At 36.7% G+C, this 15807-nt stretch overlaps 2 protein-coding genes across 4 annotated transcripts; one reads left to right on the forward strand and one right to left on the reverse strand.

Annotated features, from left to right (window-relative positions):
• Nucleotides 1–243: 243 nt before the first annotated feature.
• On the reverse strand, nt 244–5632 carry LOC120013020 (lipase-like). Its single transcript, XM_038864625.1, has 12 exons — nt 5472–5632; nt 5197–5266; nt 4422–4501; nt 3473–3538; nt 3335–3382; nt 3142–3209; nt 2654–2726; nt 2413–2574; nt 2064–2258; nt 1670–1758; nt 635–1510; nt 244–502 (listed from the first exon to the last, which is right to left on the reverse strand). Exons 2-11 carry the CDS (start codon nt 5261–5263, stop codon nt 1312–1314), a joined length of 1047 nt encoding a protein of 348 aa, XP_038720553.1. The 5' UTR covers nt 5264–5266; nt 5472–5632; the 3' UTR covers nt 244–502; nt 635–1311.
• Nucleotides 5633–6890: 1258 nt separating this feature from the next.
• On the forward strand, nt 6891–15669 carry LOC120011946 (ISWI chromatin-remodeling complex ATPase CHR11-like). Of its 3 annotated transcripts, XM_038863131.1 has the most exons (26): nt 6891–7037; nt 7153–7406; nt 8268–8390; nt 8515–8621; nt 8764–8870; nt 9527–9624; nt 9756–9935; nt 10028–10249; nt 10913–11047; nt 11137–11419; nt 11515–11588; nt 11773–11993; nt 12095–12182; nt 12265–12358; nt 12574–12762; nt 12860–12891; nt 13002–13078; nt 13184–13273; nt 13355–13424; nt 13524–13578; nt 13670–13728; nt 13805–13970; nt 14466–14644; nt 14777–14992; nt 15145–15240; nt 15324–15669. In XM_038863131.1, exons 2-26 carry the CDS (start codon nt 7194–7196, stop codon nt 15336–15338), a joined length of 3189 nt encoding a protein of 1062 aa, XP_038719059.1. In that variant the 5' UTR covers nt 6891–7037; nt 7153–7193; the 3' UTR covers nt 15339–15669. The 3 variants fall into 3 exon arrangements, with proteins under 3 accessions (XP_038719059.1, XP_038719060.1, XP_038719058.1); XM_038863132.1 differs by lacking the exon at nt 6891–7037 and having other exon boundaries at nt 7102–7406; nt 15145–15231; XM_038863130.1 differs by lacking the exon at nt 6891–7037 and having other exon boundaries at nt 7103–7406.
• The last annotated feature ends 138 nt before the right edge of the window (nt 15670–15807 follow it).

Raw genomic sequence — 15807 nt, forward strand, 5'->3', positions numbered from 1 at the left:
ATACTTTGCGTCAGAGCATTCAATCACCACATCTAAAGAAACTTGCCTTGAAAAAAGGGGGGCAAATAGTGTCAAGAAGACAGAGTTCAAATTCATAAGAAAATTGAATTTATCTTAACATAGAATCTATTGATAACACAAAACTGTGGCAGTTATCAAGGCAATCAAACAGAATGGGAAAATGTGTCCATGGAGGGTAAGCACATGATAAACGCGATTCCAAGCATAACAAGCTAACAACTCACCAAATGGTCTTACCCAGAGTAACATCCTTCCTTCACAAAGCTAGAGATGTACAATGCATAATGGAACATTCATTTCATATTAAAAAGAAAAAAAGATATAGGTGCACACACTGTGCTTTGTTTGGCAAACTGTAATTGCTGGAATTGCAAACTCAATAACCAAGCTACAGTACCTTTGAAGGTAAACATGTCGTACATATTGATTCCACTCATGTTTACCTCTTCTCAAGCATCTCTCCATCTGGGCTGACAATACACTGCAACACCATCAGAAGCACGTATCAATTTCTCATAATTGAACTGTGAACAAATGAATAAGAAGAAACATGTTTGGTCTGAGAAGGGGTCATGGAAGCTTTTGAATAACTTGAAAGATAGTAATAGTATACCTTTATGGGGCGATTTATTGATGGTCAAAAACAAAGGATGCTCAACGCCATACGATTAATCCAGTAGAAGTGGACAGATGCCTTTGGGAGTTCTAAGCCGAATGATCCATCCGAAATTTGAGTTGCAAAACTCCTAAAGGACTCATTCAATATTCAAACATGATGCCCTTACAATTAAGTCTCTAGATTCAGCTTTATAAAAAAACAGTTTTTAACCAAATAGATTCTTGAGATTCCACATCATTGAAGGGACTTAAAGAGCTACACATTTCCATTAAACTTTCCGTCAATATTTTCCTCACATGAAATTTTTTCCTATAACACAATTAGAGCAAAGGATAATGAACGATCTATGTAATGATCGAAGATGTAAAGCTATTGAAGTAAACAATTAGACAATGTAAAATGAGACCCGCATTAAAGAAAAAGGCAGTCACATGGAACTGCGTTTAACTTACCTGTGTCAGGTCATTATATTAACAAAGGTAACAATGTGCACAATTCAATGGATACGTACATATATTCATCCCCAAACCCACCACGTCTATAATGTACAATGCACTTTTGGTTGGGCTCCAAACAAGACAGAAAGGAAAACTTGTGTGGGATCAAATCTCCATCTGACCTCACAGAGAGAAGACACTAACAGCTTCAGTGGAGATTTAAACATCGTTGCCTTATACGTCTGATTGTGCATCCAATCTCAGAACAGAAGCAGCGGGATTCCTGGAAAATATAAAGTTTCCTTGAATATCTGTTTTGCGATACTCTGCTACACGTGGATCCATCACAATTCCACATGATCTACATGTCTCACCTCTTAACTCAACACCATAATAAACTATATGGTCTGAAATGCTGTTCCCCATCACTGACCTGCATAAAAATGTCAAGTTGGAAGTCAATGGCAGCTTTTACTTCAGGACTGCTTCTCTAATACCATTCTCCAAATGTCGACGTGTCATACTAATTTAATCAATGATTTCTGGCTAATCTGACTCTCCTCTAATTTTCCAAGGGGTAATGAAGGATTACCTGCTACAGGTTGGATCTTCACCAGAATCGTCACAGACCTTCTCAACTCTATAAACCAGACTTCCCAGTCCAAATTCATACAACCACACCTAAATATAAGGTTATGGCTTACCCAGTTATTCAATTGAAGGAAGAGAAACTTCAAAAAACATGATAATATGCATAATAATGCAAGATGACTCCAAAAAAAAAATCAGCATCTCTTTGGTACCAAGTCCAGACTTCGGACTAGATCTCAGATACTTTTGCCACATAGAGCTACGCACATGGTACCAAGTTGATTCATGGAATTTCCATAAAAAAAGATCAAATGGCTTTTTTACTTCTATTTCTTTTGAAGTTACAGCTTCAAATGCATAGTTGCATATATGTCACCTAGGAAAGAAAATAATACCTCTCTTGGGAAGTGGTGGTATGTTTTTTGAGGGAAATAGTAATAGTATGGAGGCAAATGAGGCACGATGTCATGTCCATTTGTGACCCGGATAGTATTAGGCACGAGTTGGCTATAATATGACGCAAAAGCTGCATTTCCTATACGAGGCTGTCCAAATGTCACTACTTGTACATTCTGAGCTTCATGATTGACCTGGATATAAAGAGAAATTCCTTCAACACATATTAGACCCAAAAAAACAGGCGCACTTTCAAAATAAAGCAACATAAAATTTATGTAACATGCATAAAACAGTGAAGCAATAAAACAAATATTATTCATGTGCAACAACAGCACAGGTAATTACCGCCAGATCAAGCCCACAAAAGGCAGCCATGGCCCCTCCCATAGAATGCCCTGTAACCATGATGTCAAGGTCTCCGTAGATTTCCTTTGCTTCTTTTATAGCAGTTAGAATTCCAGGGTGAATGGTTGTATTATAATAAGCAGAAAAAAAACCATGGTGCACCTGAAACAATGTGAACTAGAAATTAATCTAGGGCAAAGTGAATTGACACATTCAAAGAAACTTTATCCACAAAACGCACCATTGCATCAGGCATGCCAGGGTAATTCAGATCAAGCTGTTTCCAGTATAGGTCTTCTATCCAGTTCTGTATACTACAAACATGCAGACATATAAATGATGATAATCACTATAATGTTAAATCTAGAGGATAACATCAAATCACTGAACAACCACATCCAATAATGACGCAGCATTTAGCATGAGCAAAAGCGCTATATACAAGAATAATTGAGTCTGTCAATACCTCGCATGCATACCGAAGAATGTCAACTTTCTGCATACGGGCTGTAATAATATAAAAACAATTTGCCTAACCATACTACATAGAAAAAAAAAGAAAAAGAAAAAAAAAAAATATATATATATATATAGAAGGTTGTTTATTTTTCACCCTTTTCTTACTGCTTTTATGTTTCTCATGTCAAATACGCCCGCACAACTAAAACCATTCACTCAACAATCTAATCAAAATATTCAAATAGTAAGTAACTCCTAAAATCCCAATACCTTTGTCCTTGAGTGCCTCTAAAAGCAATAATGATAGCATTGGGATCCTTCGCAACTCCGACATATCCCTATGAATAAGTGGTCATCATGATGTAGCATGTTTGTAATAGGAAACTATAAGCAATGTCTATGAGAATAAGATGAAGTGATATTCATTCTGTTACTTAACATTAAGCACAATACAAGCAATCACCTGTAAGCCATGCTGGACATCAACAATCAGCTCAATAACTTCAAATCCCTGCTTGCATTGAACATAAGAAGATATACATCTTAGGTGCACAATTTCAGAACAGGTTCCTACATAATATGTGAGACAAATGTCATGTACCTTAGTCAACCCATCACATCTTGAGCAAGTCCATGAGAAAAGTTCTGTCAAATCTGACAGGTATACCTGCAATAACATAACCGGTTTCAAGCCTTAAACCCAAACAATCAAAGATCGGCTACACAAATCCATATGAGAAATCAATTGGAATCTACTAGGTGAAGCTAAGCTCTTCACTATTCTAATGCTCTCTCCATAGTATTGTCCCATACAGCGATTGTAAGGTTGCAATGAGAATAAAAATAAGCTATCAGACGGTGCAGATTGATTTGTGTTTCTTGCTTAATAACCTCTGACTGTTCTCTTAAAAACAAAAGTAATGACCTGATTGGAGACGGTCTACTGGAGAAACCTTTGCAGGCTGGCAGCAACTTTCTCATATGACATGTTCTATAGAGAAAAACTCAAGCCACGTAAAAGATGAGACCATAACTCGCTAAAGACACATTGATGCAGACCAGAAATCAGTACACGTTAGAAAAATTAATAGATGGAGAATCTGCGGTAACAGAACGGGGGAGTCGACCTCCTTCTACGGATCCTAAGTTCCTAACATGAAATCTAATCCTAAAAACTGAATCTATTAGCTTTTTCTCTATATATGAATTGGAAAAAAAAAGAAAGGAAAACATGAAATTATACTTTCACGAGAAAAAGCCCGTTCTCATGTGCATCAACCTGAAGAGACCCATGATGCTAACAAAAACCAAAACCGATGCGACCCAGTAAATAAAGATGCATCAGATAGCAATAAATGGAAATTTGTGCTGTGGATGAAGAGTAAGAGGAAACAAACTGCATGACAGAATTTACAATAATATCAAACCCAATAGTTCTGAAGTACTACCAAAAAAAGGGGCGTAAACCAGAAGTTGTTGTTTCATTCTTTCAAATAATTTAAGTGAAGCCTTTAGACTCTTAGTGGATATTAATTATGTATCAGACTTACCGCAGATGCATATTCCACCAATATTTTGGCAAGAGTGTGGTTATAACCAGCGTGATTATCCTTATGCTTCAACTTGAGTTCTGTGCCACATAAGAGAACATCATTATCATGCATGTCACAGTTTCTCCAACCCATGAACAGCCAACCATATATTACTATTCTTTTTCACCAAAAGTCAATTTACAGTAAACAGATAAACCAATACACTGTTTAATACAGAAGTTAAACAAATATCCCCATTATCTATCCATCATTCTTACAGGCTTACAGATAGGCTAATATAACTTATCCTTCTGCTCATGTGCAACAAGTGAGACGTGAATCTGAGTTCACAACAGGTTTTCTTGGTTGGGACTTGGGATAGTATTCACATAGTTTTTAAAAATGAGAAGCAAAGTCCAATCCTGTCTCCAAACAATATCTCTATGTATATTCCAGTTGCACACTTCAGCCTACCGAAATTACAGCATCCTTCCATGAGTACAAATGGAGGTAATAGCATAAGCCCTCGGCCATCCCCATCATGTATTGCTAATTGTGGAGGTGGCTCTATTTATGTCCTCCAACTTGTAGTTTCACATCATAAACTACCACAAAATCTAGTTTCAATTAACCAGAGAAGAACACATACATTTAGATTGATGTAATTTTCTTTGGTGACATTCAAATCCAAACAATTAACAAGATCGAGCTAACAACATCGAGGTAATTTCAACTGCAGATAAATCTACAATAAGAATTTCAAGGAAACTACGATGCTAAATCTCTTCTATACCTCTTCCACAAGAGGATGTAAATAGGCATACAATCACTGCCAACATTAACAATCTTCTTTGTCCCATTATCTGCCATAACAAGCAAACAATCAATCGACACTCATCATAATCACTAATATAATAATAATCGCGTTTTTTAAGTACTGCACAAACCAAAAATCACTAGAAATCAATCAATATCAAAATTAGCTTTTCTATTTCCCGTCTACCTAAAATTGAGGCACACGCCGTAACCGAATATATGCGCAATATAAAAGAATAGTGCAGAACAAACCTAACATAGACGAAGGCAGCGCTTAGCCCGAAGATTCCGATGTCCGTTGGCCGATCAGATTGTTCCGTTTCCGGCAGCTGATTGCTACAACGGTCCCCTCCTGGAGTCTTATCCCACAAGAAACTGGTCTCCTCATTGAGCAATTATTGGTTTGAGTAAATTAGAAGGAAAATATTCCGTTTCGTGAACCTTTAGTCAACCCATATTCCACGTGTCACTTGGAGTATGTTTAAAATGGGACAATATTTTGGGATGGATTTCGCTGTTTCGTTTGATTGACCAGATTGCCCTAACCTTTATCGTTACGTTTTAAGGCAGCGATGTTTGCGTGTTTGGGTCGGTTGTGTGAAGGGTGTTTTGGTGAAATTGCTTTTATAGGGGGGATTGTTGGGCTGACGAGAAAGCAGGCGCTGCATGTTTGATAATATACGTTTTAAAATATTTAAACTAAGACACCCCAGCCCCTAATTAAAGTGATAAGGATTGTGTATATCATTTTAATTGTCAATGTTTGAATCTTTTTTTTCCTTTTAAAAAAATAAAGTTTTAAACCAAATGTGATTAAAATAAAATATATAAATTGAAAATTTAGTATTAGCAGACAAAATAGAAAATTATATGAGAGATAAAAAAAATAAAAAGGATAAAAAATGAATATGAAAATCTAAAACACATGGCTTGAAATAGTAAAAAATGATATCAATTTTAGACGAGTTGATTCAAATATTGTCTTTCTGTTGATTTTCTCATATAATCGATCCTAAAATTTTGAAATAAAGATTCAGGGATGATGATAATGAACCTCAAATTGATTAGATTTATGTTGATTTTCTCATATACTCATGTAACAAACCATAGATTTTTGGGATAAAGATTAAGAGATGATGATAATGAATCTAGAATTGATATTATTTTAGTCATAGAATATTGATTTTCATTTTAATATCAACAAGAGTATTTTCGCACAAATATTGTAATTTTACAATGGACTCAAAGCAATAGTATATAACTTAATTTATTATTAAGATTTAACCCATTCAAACAAATTTGATGGCTACATCATTCACAAAAAATATGAGTGAATAAGGGGAGAGAATATCAAGTAGTTTCCGCATATTTGAAACTCGATCTTATGAGAACAAAGGCATAATATAAGGGGATTGTTAACAAGTATTTTATTATGAACTGTTGCAGAATTAACAATCTAACCGAGCATAATAAGCCAAATAATTGTTTTGAAATTTGAAAGCAAACCTATCTTTGGTGACCATATATACTTTACCGGATTTATAGATACTATAGATAAGTTATTTTATAGCAACAATTATTTCCTTTATGGTTATAAAAAAAATAAAGCAAAATTTCTCTCTCCCCAATTTATATACCAAACACAGCCTTACCCACCATTGTCGTCAGTCCGCTCTCGCGACGAACCGATCGACCCAAGCCTGAATCGGTGTGGCTAACCAGCGAGGCGGGAGTCGCGTTTACCCACCATTGGCGGGAAATTTCATTTTTCAGCACTACTCAAAATCGCCAATAGATAATTTCCCCAAACAGATCCTAGTAAGGATATAAATACCCCCGACAGTCTTTTTCTCTTCTTTCTTTTTTTTTTTAAATTTTATTTTCGTTTATTTGAGAGAAACCGTTTGCCTGCTTTCTGTCTCTCTTTGGAAAGAGTCGAAAATAGGAAAACATCAATTGGAGAGAAACCTAGTCATGGCGAAACCATCGAAGCCACACTCTTCGTCTGATGAGGCGATGTCCGATGCAACCAATTCTTCGTCGGAGGAGGAGCAAGTCCAGGATCAGATGAAAGAGGAAGAGGATGACGAGGAGGAGCTCCAGGCGGTTGCGCAATCTGCTGAGGATGATGACGACGACGCCCCGCCGGATTCCGACGAAGAGGACGCTGACGAGGAGGATGAGGAGGTGAATTGATGATGTTCTTAGCTTATTTTCCTTTTAATTTTCCCTTGTTGGTTTCATGGTGATGGATCTGCTGTGCGAAGTGATCCGTTGGTTTTTGGTTAGAGTTCCCTTGCTAGGGTTTGATAGGAGAGGTTTGCTAGGTTAGCGAACCGACGGAAAAAGAAGGAAAAAAGTTCAGAGGTGAAAAAGGTTGAGTCAGGTTCAGAATGAGCCTCAGATTTTACTGAAAATTTACTGCATTATGAGTGATAGATTTTCTATATAAGCGTGCATAGAGGGGTGTATGCTTTAATTACAATGGGGCCACAGTTTATATGGTGCATTATAGGATGATGTCTGAAATAATCTTAATTTTTCGAGAAGCCTTTCCTGGTCTGGTTGCATGGATTTGCTACAGGTGAAAAGAAAGATGGAACAATAACGTCTTGCTCATGTTTTGGTGTTTGAGTACTATGAGTTTAAGAGGGTTTTTGGGCATTCTTTATTTTATTATGGTCCAAGGATTGGTTGGAAGTTAGAATCACTCGGTTTACCTTATAAGAAGTTTAAATGCCAAGCTCTTCTTGTTATTATTTGTTTTTGAATTTTAGTTTGTGTGTATAATGCATGCTTGCATGACAATTTGATTTGCTTTTTTATAGAAAACATTAGTGCCTTGTTGATGCCTTAAGTGTACCTTTTACTCAAGGCAATAGGAGGTCACTTGAGTACACCTTTTTTTTTTTGTCTCTGTCAATACTGGTTTCAAATTATTCATGTTGTGAACATTTTCCTCTCATGTGAAAAATATCATGGTTTTTCACATTTCACAATCTTCTCTTTTCTGCTATGAAACACCATGATAATGCATTATGCCTACAGGATGGGAACCAAGCTGAAATTAGCAAGCGTGAGAAAGCCAGACTTACAGAAATGAAGAAAATGAAGAAACACAAGATTCAGGAAATATTGGATGCTCAAAATGCTGCCATAGATGCTGACATGGTATGCTCTTTATAGATGCATCATGTTGATTGTTAGTATCCGTGTTCGCTTTCTGGTATGGGTCCAATGGTCCCTGCCTTGGAGAAGTTTCACATCGTTTTGCTGACCTATAACTTAATGACAGAATAATAAGGGTAAGGGGCGTTTGAAGTTTCTTCTACAGCAAACAGAATTGTTTGCTCACTTTGCCAAAGGCAATCAGTCTACATCACAGAAGAAGATGAGAGGAAGGTATTTCATTTTTTTTATGAAATTACTAATGTTTCCATTAGTAAATATGTACTATTTATGCTACATTTGTAACTAGTCTGCTAGGTTATAAACTTGTTAGAGTACTTTAATATTGATGACTTGTAACATGCATATATTTCAGGGGTCGCCATGCATCAAAACTCACTGAAGAGGAAGAAGACGAGGAATACCTGAAAGAGGAAGAAGATGGTTTGTCAGGAAACACTCGTCTGGTAACACAGCCATCTTGTAAGCTCTCTCTCTCTCTCTCTCTCTAGGTGCTGTGGATCTGTTATGAGTTTGATTGTGAATAAATGGTTTGTGAATAACTGTACTTATTTGCTATAAATTATATATCGATAAAGCAACTTGTATGTACTTTATCTCTGTTTGGATTTAGTTACATAGATGCAAGGTCATATGCAACTCGAATGGCGAAACCTAAGATGCAAATCAATATGGTTTGAGAGTGGAATAAGTTTATCCTTAGGTTCTATTTGATGTGTATTTTTTGTCATGAGCTACTTTCGACATTATATGTCATGGATTATTGTCCATTTAGTATATATGCAAATACGTGTTGTAATATCCCCTGGTGACATGATGTGTTTGATCATTTTCATTGAATGGTGAGGGCTCTGGGTATTAATTTTACATTAAACTTATCAGGCAACTTGCTTTATATCCATGGGTATTCCTGCTGCCAACTTAAGAATACTGTCATACCATTTCGTTTCCTGGTTTTTGTCGCTAGATTTTATTCTGATGGTCAAAGGTTCCTAAGTCTTATTTATTTGGATGTTTATGTTGAAATGGCATTGAGGTTCATTGAAGTATATTTGAGTTTCAGGTGGAATTTATTAAGAAATTGCTGACATTTTCCACTGTTTATTCTCTTCCTTCAGGCATTCAGGGTAAAATGAGGGACTACCAACTCGCTGGATTAAACTGGCTCATACGATTGTATGAGAATGGCATAAATGGAATCCTTGCGGATGAAATGGTATGTGTAGAAATTTTGGCATTTAAATTCACTTATGAATGCTTGAGAGGGTTTTGAGTTATTGCATTATTTCAAGAGAATTATTTTCTTGATTATTGATTAACGTTAGGTTATGGGATTTTGTAAAATAGGGTCTTGGAAAAACATTGCAGACTATCTCGTTGTTGGGCTACTTGCATGAATTCAGAGGAATTACTGGCCCTCATATGGTGGTTGCGCCAAAATCTACTCTTGGCAACTGGATGAATGAAATTCGCCGTTTTTGCCCACTCTTGCGCGCTGTAAAGTTTTTAGGAAACCCTGATGAGAGGGTAAGTGTGTCCTTAAATTTTTCTCTAGCAAGTAATTATCTATCAATGTAGATGTTAGGTTCAGTTTTCTTGCCTATTCTTGGCTTCTGCAGAAGCATATACGTGAGGATTTACTTGCTGCGGGCAAGTTTGATGTCTGTGTCACAAGTTTTGAAATGGCCATCAAAGAGAAGACTGCTTTGCGTCGCTTTAGTTGGCGCTATATAATCATTGATGAAGCCCATCGCATCAAGAATGAAAATTCACTCCTTTCGAAAACAATGAGGCTTTATAACACCAATTATCGCCTTCTTATCACGGGTACTCCACTCCAGGTACATAATTTAACCTTAATTGGTAGGGAACTTTCTGATTGGATTTGGGAGCATTCTGGAGAAATCTTTTGTCTTAACCTGTGTTTAATTATTTAGTTTCTGATTGATATTTCGAACTTGATGGCTAGGAATTAGTATAATAGTGATGTGCAGATGTATAATGCTTGCTGTCATTCGATATTGCTTTTTTCAAATACTTATTTGGGACAATAACTAAGGCAGTGTTAGTGTGGATATGAAATCTAGAAGTATAAAATTTCCTAGAACTGTGAGGTTTTCTTTATTGTAAAAGTAAGACAGAATAGTGCCACTTCTTTGTACAACTTTTATTATAGAATCAGCTTGCCTATCTAATGCTTGTTATATTTAGGTAAGATTTAATTCTATATGTTGGCTTGTTATATGTATTGATAGTGCCCTGTTTCATTTATTCGTTCACTCATTCTTCTTTTTAATGACACTGTTACTGAACTTGTTTGTTGCAATTGTTATCATCATTCTTATCTCTATGCTTGAGTGCCTAACTGGATTTGGAAAAGGATGCTTTAAACCATTCAACTCTAATTTTAGTCATTTCCATTATGTTACCCAAGTTGTGCCGATTTTCTCAACAAATAGCAAATGTTTTGTCAATAATTGTTGCTTATATCTTCTTTTGCACAGAACAATCTTCATGAACTCTGGTCGCTTCTGAACTTCTTACTACCGGAGATTTTCAGTTCAGCTGAAACTTTTGATGAATGGTTTCAAATTTCTGGTGAAAATGACCAGCAGGAAGTTGTTCAACAACTTCACAAGGTAGGCTTATTTTTCTATTCTGTCATAGAATTGACCACTGCCACGTAAAATACATCTCATAATTTGATCTTCTGCATTGTATCTGAAAGGTTCTTCGACCATTTCTCCTCCGAAGGTTGAAATCTGATGTTGAAAAGGGTTTACCTCCAAAGAAGGAAACTATTCTCAAAGTGGGGATGTCCCAGATGCAGAAACAGTATTACAAGGCCTTGCTGCAGAAGGATCTGGAAGTTGTTAATGCTGGTGGAGAGCGGAAACGTCTGTTGAACATAGCAATGCAGTTGCGCAAATGCTGTAATCACCCATATCTGTTTCAAGGTGCTGAGCCTGGACCTCCTTATACCACAGGAGACCATATTATTACACATGCTGGTAAGATTTTTCCCATGGAAGAGTGGTTTTTCTTTATGTTTATGGGTTTATTAACAACTGCAAGATCTGTCTTTACGTCTTAAATATTTTTTTAGGTAAAATGGTTTTGTTGGACAAGTTGCTTCCAAAGCTGAAAGAGCGTGATTCAAGGGTTTTAATATTTTCACAGGTCTGTATTTATTCCTTTTTCCTTATCATGAAACACTGCACAAATGACCATGAATCTTTGCAATTTGATATTTGTTTTCACAAGCCCATCAAAGGCAATTTAATAATCTCACTCATACTTGCCAGAGCAGTGAGTATGATTTATCAAAACTAATTTGTGATTTGGGTTCACTTATTAAATGCAGATGACGAGGTTGCTTGACATTCTTGAGGACTATTTAATGTTTCGTGGATATCTGTATTGCCGGATTGATGGTAATACTGGTGGAGACGATCGTGATGCTTCGATTGAAGCCTTTAACAGGCCAGGAAGTGACAAATTTGTGTTCTTATTATCCACCAGAGCTGGGGGCCTTGGTATTAATCTTGCTACTGCAGATGTTGTTATCCTTTATGATAGTGATTGGTGAGCTTTCCCCCCAAACCCTCTTGCTCCCTGTTTCTTTGGTATTTCCTCTGCAATGTTATTTTCTGCTTTGGGTAAATAGCATTTGGTTCCATTTTCAGGAACCCACAGGTTGATTTGCAAGCGCAGGACCGTGCTCACAGGATTGGTCAAAAGAAAGAAGTTCAAGTGTTCCGGTTTTGCACAGAGGTAATGTGCTGTTTATTATTTGCTATATTGCTGTCTAAGCCCTAATGTATTCATGTCTTGTAATAATTATTTTTTGGGACAGTACACTATTGAGGAAAAAGTTATTGAAAGGGCTTACAAAAAGCTTGCACTTGATGCTTTGGTCATTCAACAAGGACGGCTAGCAGAACAGAAAAGTAAGAAACAATCTCTAATTATGAGCTTTTGTAGAGTATAAATTATGCATTGTTGCATGGTCAGATACAACTGAATACGTGGCCTAACCTAGAGGTCACAAGTTAAATTCTGGAAACAACCTCTCTATGTATTATGTGGGGGTAAGGTCTATGTACATCTTGCATGTCCCTAACCCCGCCCTTTGTTGCATAGTCTGATGCCTTGGTTGATGCAGCTGTTAATAAAGATGAGCTGCTTCAAATGGTGAGGTTTGGTGCTGAAATGGTTTTCAGTTCGAAGGATAGTACAATCACAGATGAGGACATTGATAGAATCATCGCCAAAGGAGAGGAGGCGACCGCTGAGCTTGACGCAAAGATGAAGAAATTCACAGAAGATGCAATTAAATTTAAAATGGACGACAGTATGTTAATCAATTATGAATTGAGTTTTGCTTGTCTATTTGTGCTTCTATGTTATTTTGTGATTAGATCTAACCCGTTTTACTTTTTTTTTCCCAGCTGCTGAATTGTATGATTTTGACGATGAAAAGGTAACTGATTATTAACTCTCAGCTGTTTGGCCTAGTCGTCTTATTCTTGTTTGAGCTTCTGTTATGTACTTTGGCTACTATGCTCATGTTTTCATTTTTGGTTGACGAAGGATGAAAACAAATTTGATTTCAAGAAAATAGTCAGTGAAAACTGGATTGAACCACCAAAGAGAGAGCGGAAGCGCAAGTAATGAATTTTTCTTCCCCTTAATTCTCCTTGTTTCTTGTCAAGTTTACAGAGATTTTTTTTGGTATCACCGAGGCAAGTATGTTTGTGATTTCTGTAATTCAGCTACTCAGAATCTGAATATTTTAAGCAAACAATGCGCCAAGGCGGGCCATCAAAGCCAAAGGAGCCTCGAATTCCCCGCATGCCCCAGCTGTATGCACTTTCTGTAATTAATTGCTTGTGGACTGGGTTTGCTCTCTTTTCTTTTCTAATACTTTCTTTTAATGTTCCCAGGCATGATTTCCAGTTTTTTAATACGCAGAGGCTGAGTGAGTTGTATGAGAAAGAAGTGCGCTACCTCATGGTCAGTATCATTTAATTTCTCCTTATTTACCTTTGCCATTTTTATTCTTTGGCTTGTATGAATTCATTTGATTTATTTGCCTCTTTCCTGAAATTTCAGCAAACACATCAAAAGAATCAGTTAAAAGACACAATTGATGTGGACGAGCCTGAAGGTATTGTGACTTACCTTTTGTTTTGAATTTTGCTCGGTAACTTATTTGTCATGTTTCATCCTATCATTTACTGACTAAGTGCAATATTTAGAGGCTGGAGATCCGTTGACTGCTGAGGAGTTGGAAGAGAAGGAGCGGCTACTGGAAGAAGTGAGTGTAATGTTTGATGTATATTGAATCATACTAGGATCCTCTTGCTTGAACTCTTTTGCTTGTGATATGCCAGGGATTTTCTTCTTGGAGTAGAAGAGACTTCAATACTTTTATTAGGGCCTGTGAGAAGTATGGCCGGAATGACATTAAAAGTATTGCTACTGAAATGGAAGGGAAGGCAGAAGAGGAAGTTGAAAGATATGCTAAAGTTTTCAAAGAACGGTATAAGGAGCTAAATGGTGAGAACTACAGTTTATTGCATTGAATAAGTGATGAAGTTTTAAATTTTTGATTGGGTCAAGTTGATGCATTATGCATTCATGCTTGTTACTGTTGAGGTTATGTAGCATGGGCTGTTTAGGCACCCATGTCATATAAGCAATTGATTGAGCACGAAAATGTTAAATTACTTAATTTTTCATATGTAATTAATAGAATCTATGTACATGTATGTTCGATGATAATAAGTAGTTAAATCATTTTAAGATTTTGACTGAAATAAACTGGGTCAGTGTTTGTAAGCACCAAAGTGGTGTGCCTTGTGTGATTCAGTTGCTTTGTTGCCTCCGGTGGTACTATTATTTTCTAGGAAAGTAGCATTGTGTGCTGTGAGATATTTTTCCCCCTTGGTTAGATTCTCTTTGTTGATGGTTAAGTTATTATTTCTCCATGGAGCCAAAACTAGTTGTGGTCAGAATATAAACACTCTTTTGAATCATGTTTATTGTCTACAGATTATGATAGGATAATTAAGAATATTGAAAGAGGTGAGGCGAGAATTTCTCGTAAAGATGAAATCATGAAAGCTATTGGGAAAAAATTGGATCGTTACAAGAATCCATGGTTAGAATTGAAGATCCAGTATGGTCAAAACAAAGGGAAGTTGTACAACGAAGAATGTGATCGTTTTATGGTGAGTTTTCTTTTATTTCTACTCAACGGGTATGTGAACTGAGGATCTCTCCATCTTTAGCTGGGTGGGGTGGGTGTTGAGGGATTTTTTGACTGACATCTTTATGAATGTTTTTGCTGTCACAACATTCAGATATGCATGGTTCACAAGCTTGGATATGGGAATTGGGATGAACTAAAAGCAGCATTTCGGACATCATCCATATTTCGATTTGATTGGTTTGTGAAGTCTCGCACAACTCAAGAACTTGCCAGGAGATGTGACACCTTAATCCGACTAGTGGAGAAGGAAAACCAAGAATACGATGAGAGAGAGAGACAAGCCCGCAAAGAGAAGAAACTTGCTAAGGTCAAGGCAGCATGTGCACATGCACCTTTCTTCTCTAGTTTACAATTTGTTACAATAAATGCTTCATTTAAGATTCTTCTTGAATGGCTAGTTTTTGTTTAATCCTCTGTAATCATTCAAGCTGATGAACCTTGTTTCATTTTACAATATAGAACCCCCCATCCAAGCGTGCATTGGCAAGGCAAACTGAGAGTCCAAGCTCCCTGAAGAAACGGAAACAGTCGTCAATGGATGATTACGTGAGCGCTGTATGTTTAATGTTTCTCTTCATTTCTTAAGGTGGCAACTGCTGTCTATGGAATAACTTAAGATGGTTATTGAATTTTCGCAGGGGAGGAGGAAATGATTGCAGAGCTCTACTCAGGATCAAAACCTATTGCAGAAATTGAACACTTAAGTTCTCTACGTTTTGGTTGGAAGATTTTATCATATATTTTATCATCAGGGTTAATGAGATACTGTGAACTTCTCCTTAGTGAGATTATTAAGATTATTATTAGATTGCGTAGGTTACATTTTGGAGATTCTGTGTAATTCATTGAGATATAGCAATGCATCCGGGGAATGTATTGGGCCTAATCTTCTTGACAATATGATCCACCACTGAAATACACAAAAAAGCATTGTTGTTGAACGACTACTACTTGTTCACATGATCCATTTGTAATTTCTGGAAACTGTACAGGACAGCAGTGTTACGATCTGAATCCCACATCGAAAGTATGGGATTCTGAAGTGGATTTATATGGGCATTGAGCTCTCTAACTGTCAGATTGTGCAGTCTATAATGCTAGGGGTGTTAGAATATGTATAAA

Source organism: Tripterygium wilfordii, chromosome 13 (assembly GCF_013401445.1).
Source record: "Tripterygium wilfordii isolate XIE 37 chromosome 13, ASM1340144v1, whole genome shotgun sequence".
NCBI lineage: Eukaryota > Viridiplantae > Streptophyta > Magnoliopsida > Celastrales > Celastraceae > Tripterygium > Tripterygium wilfordii.

Excerpts from the sequence above, each read along its gene's own strand:
- LOC120013020 (XM_038864625.1), bottom strand. The coding sequence starts at position 5,263 with ATGGGACAAAGAAGATTGTTAATGTTGGCAGTGATTGTATGCCTATTT. Across the intron at positions 2,727-3,141 it reads AGAGGCACTCAAGGACAAAG|TATACAGAACTGGATAGAAG; the intron begins GTATTGGGATTT and ends GCATGTTTGTAG. Across the intron at positions 2,259-2,412 it reads TTTGTGGGCTTGATCTGGCG|GTCAATCATGAAGCTCAGAA; the intron begins GTAATTACCTGT and ends CTTTATATCCAG.
- LOC120011946 (XM_038863131.1), top strand. The coding sequence starts at position 7,194 with ATGGCGAAACCATCGAAGCCACACTCTTCGTCTGATGAGGCGATGTCC. Across the intron at positions 8,391-8,514 it reads CTGCCATAGATGCTGACATG|AATAATAAGGGTAAGGGGCG; the intron begins GTATGCTCTTTA and ends ACTTAATGACAG. Across the intron at positions 13,971-14,465 it reads ACGGTATAAGGAGCTAAATG|ATTATGATAGGATAATTAAG; the intron begins GTGAGAACTACA and ends TATTGTCTACAG.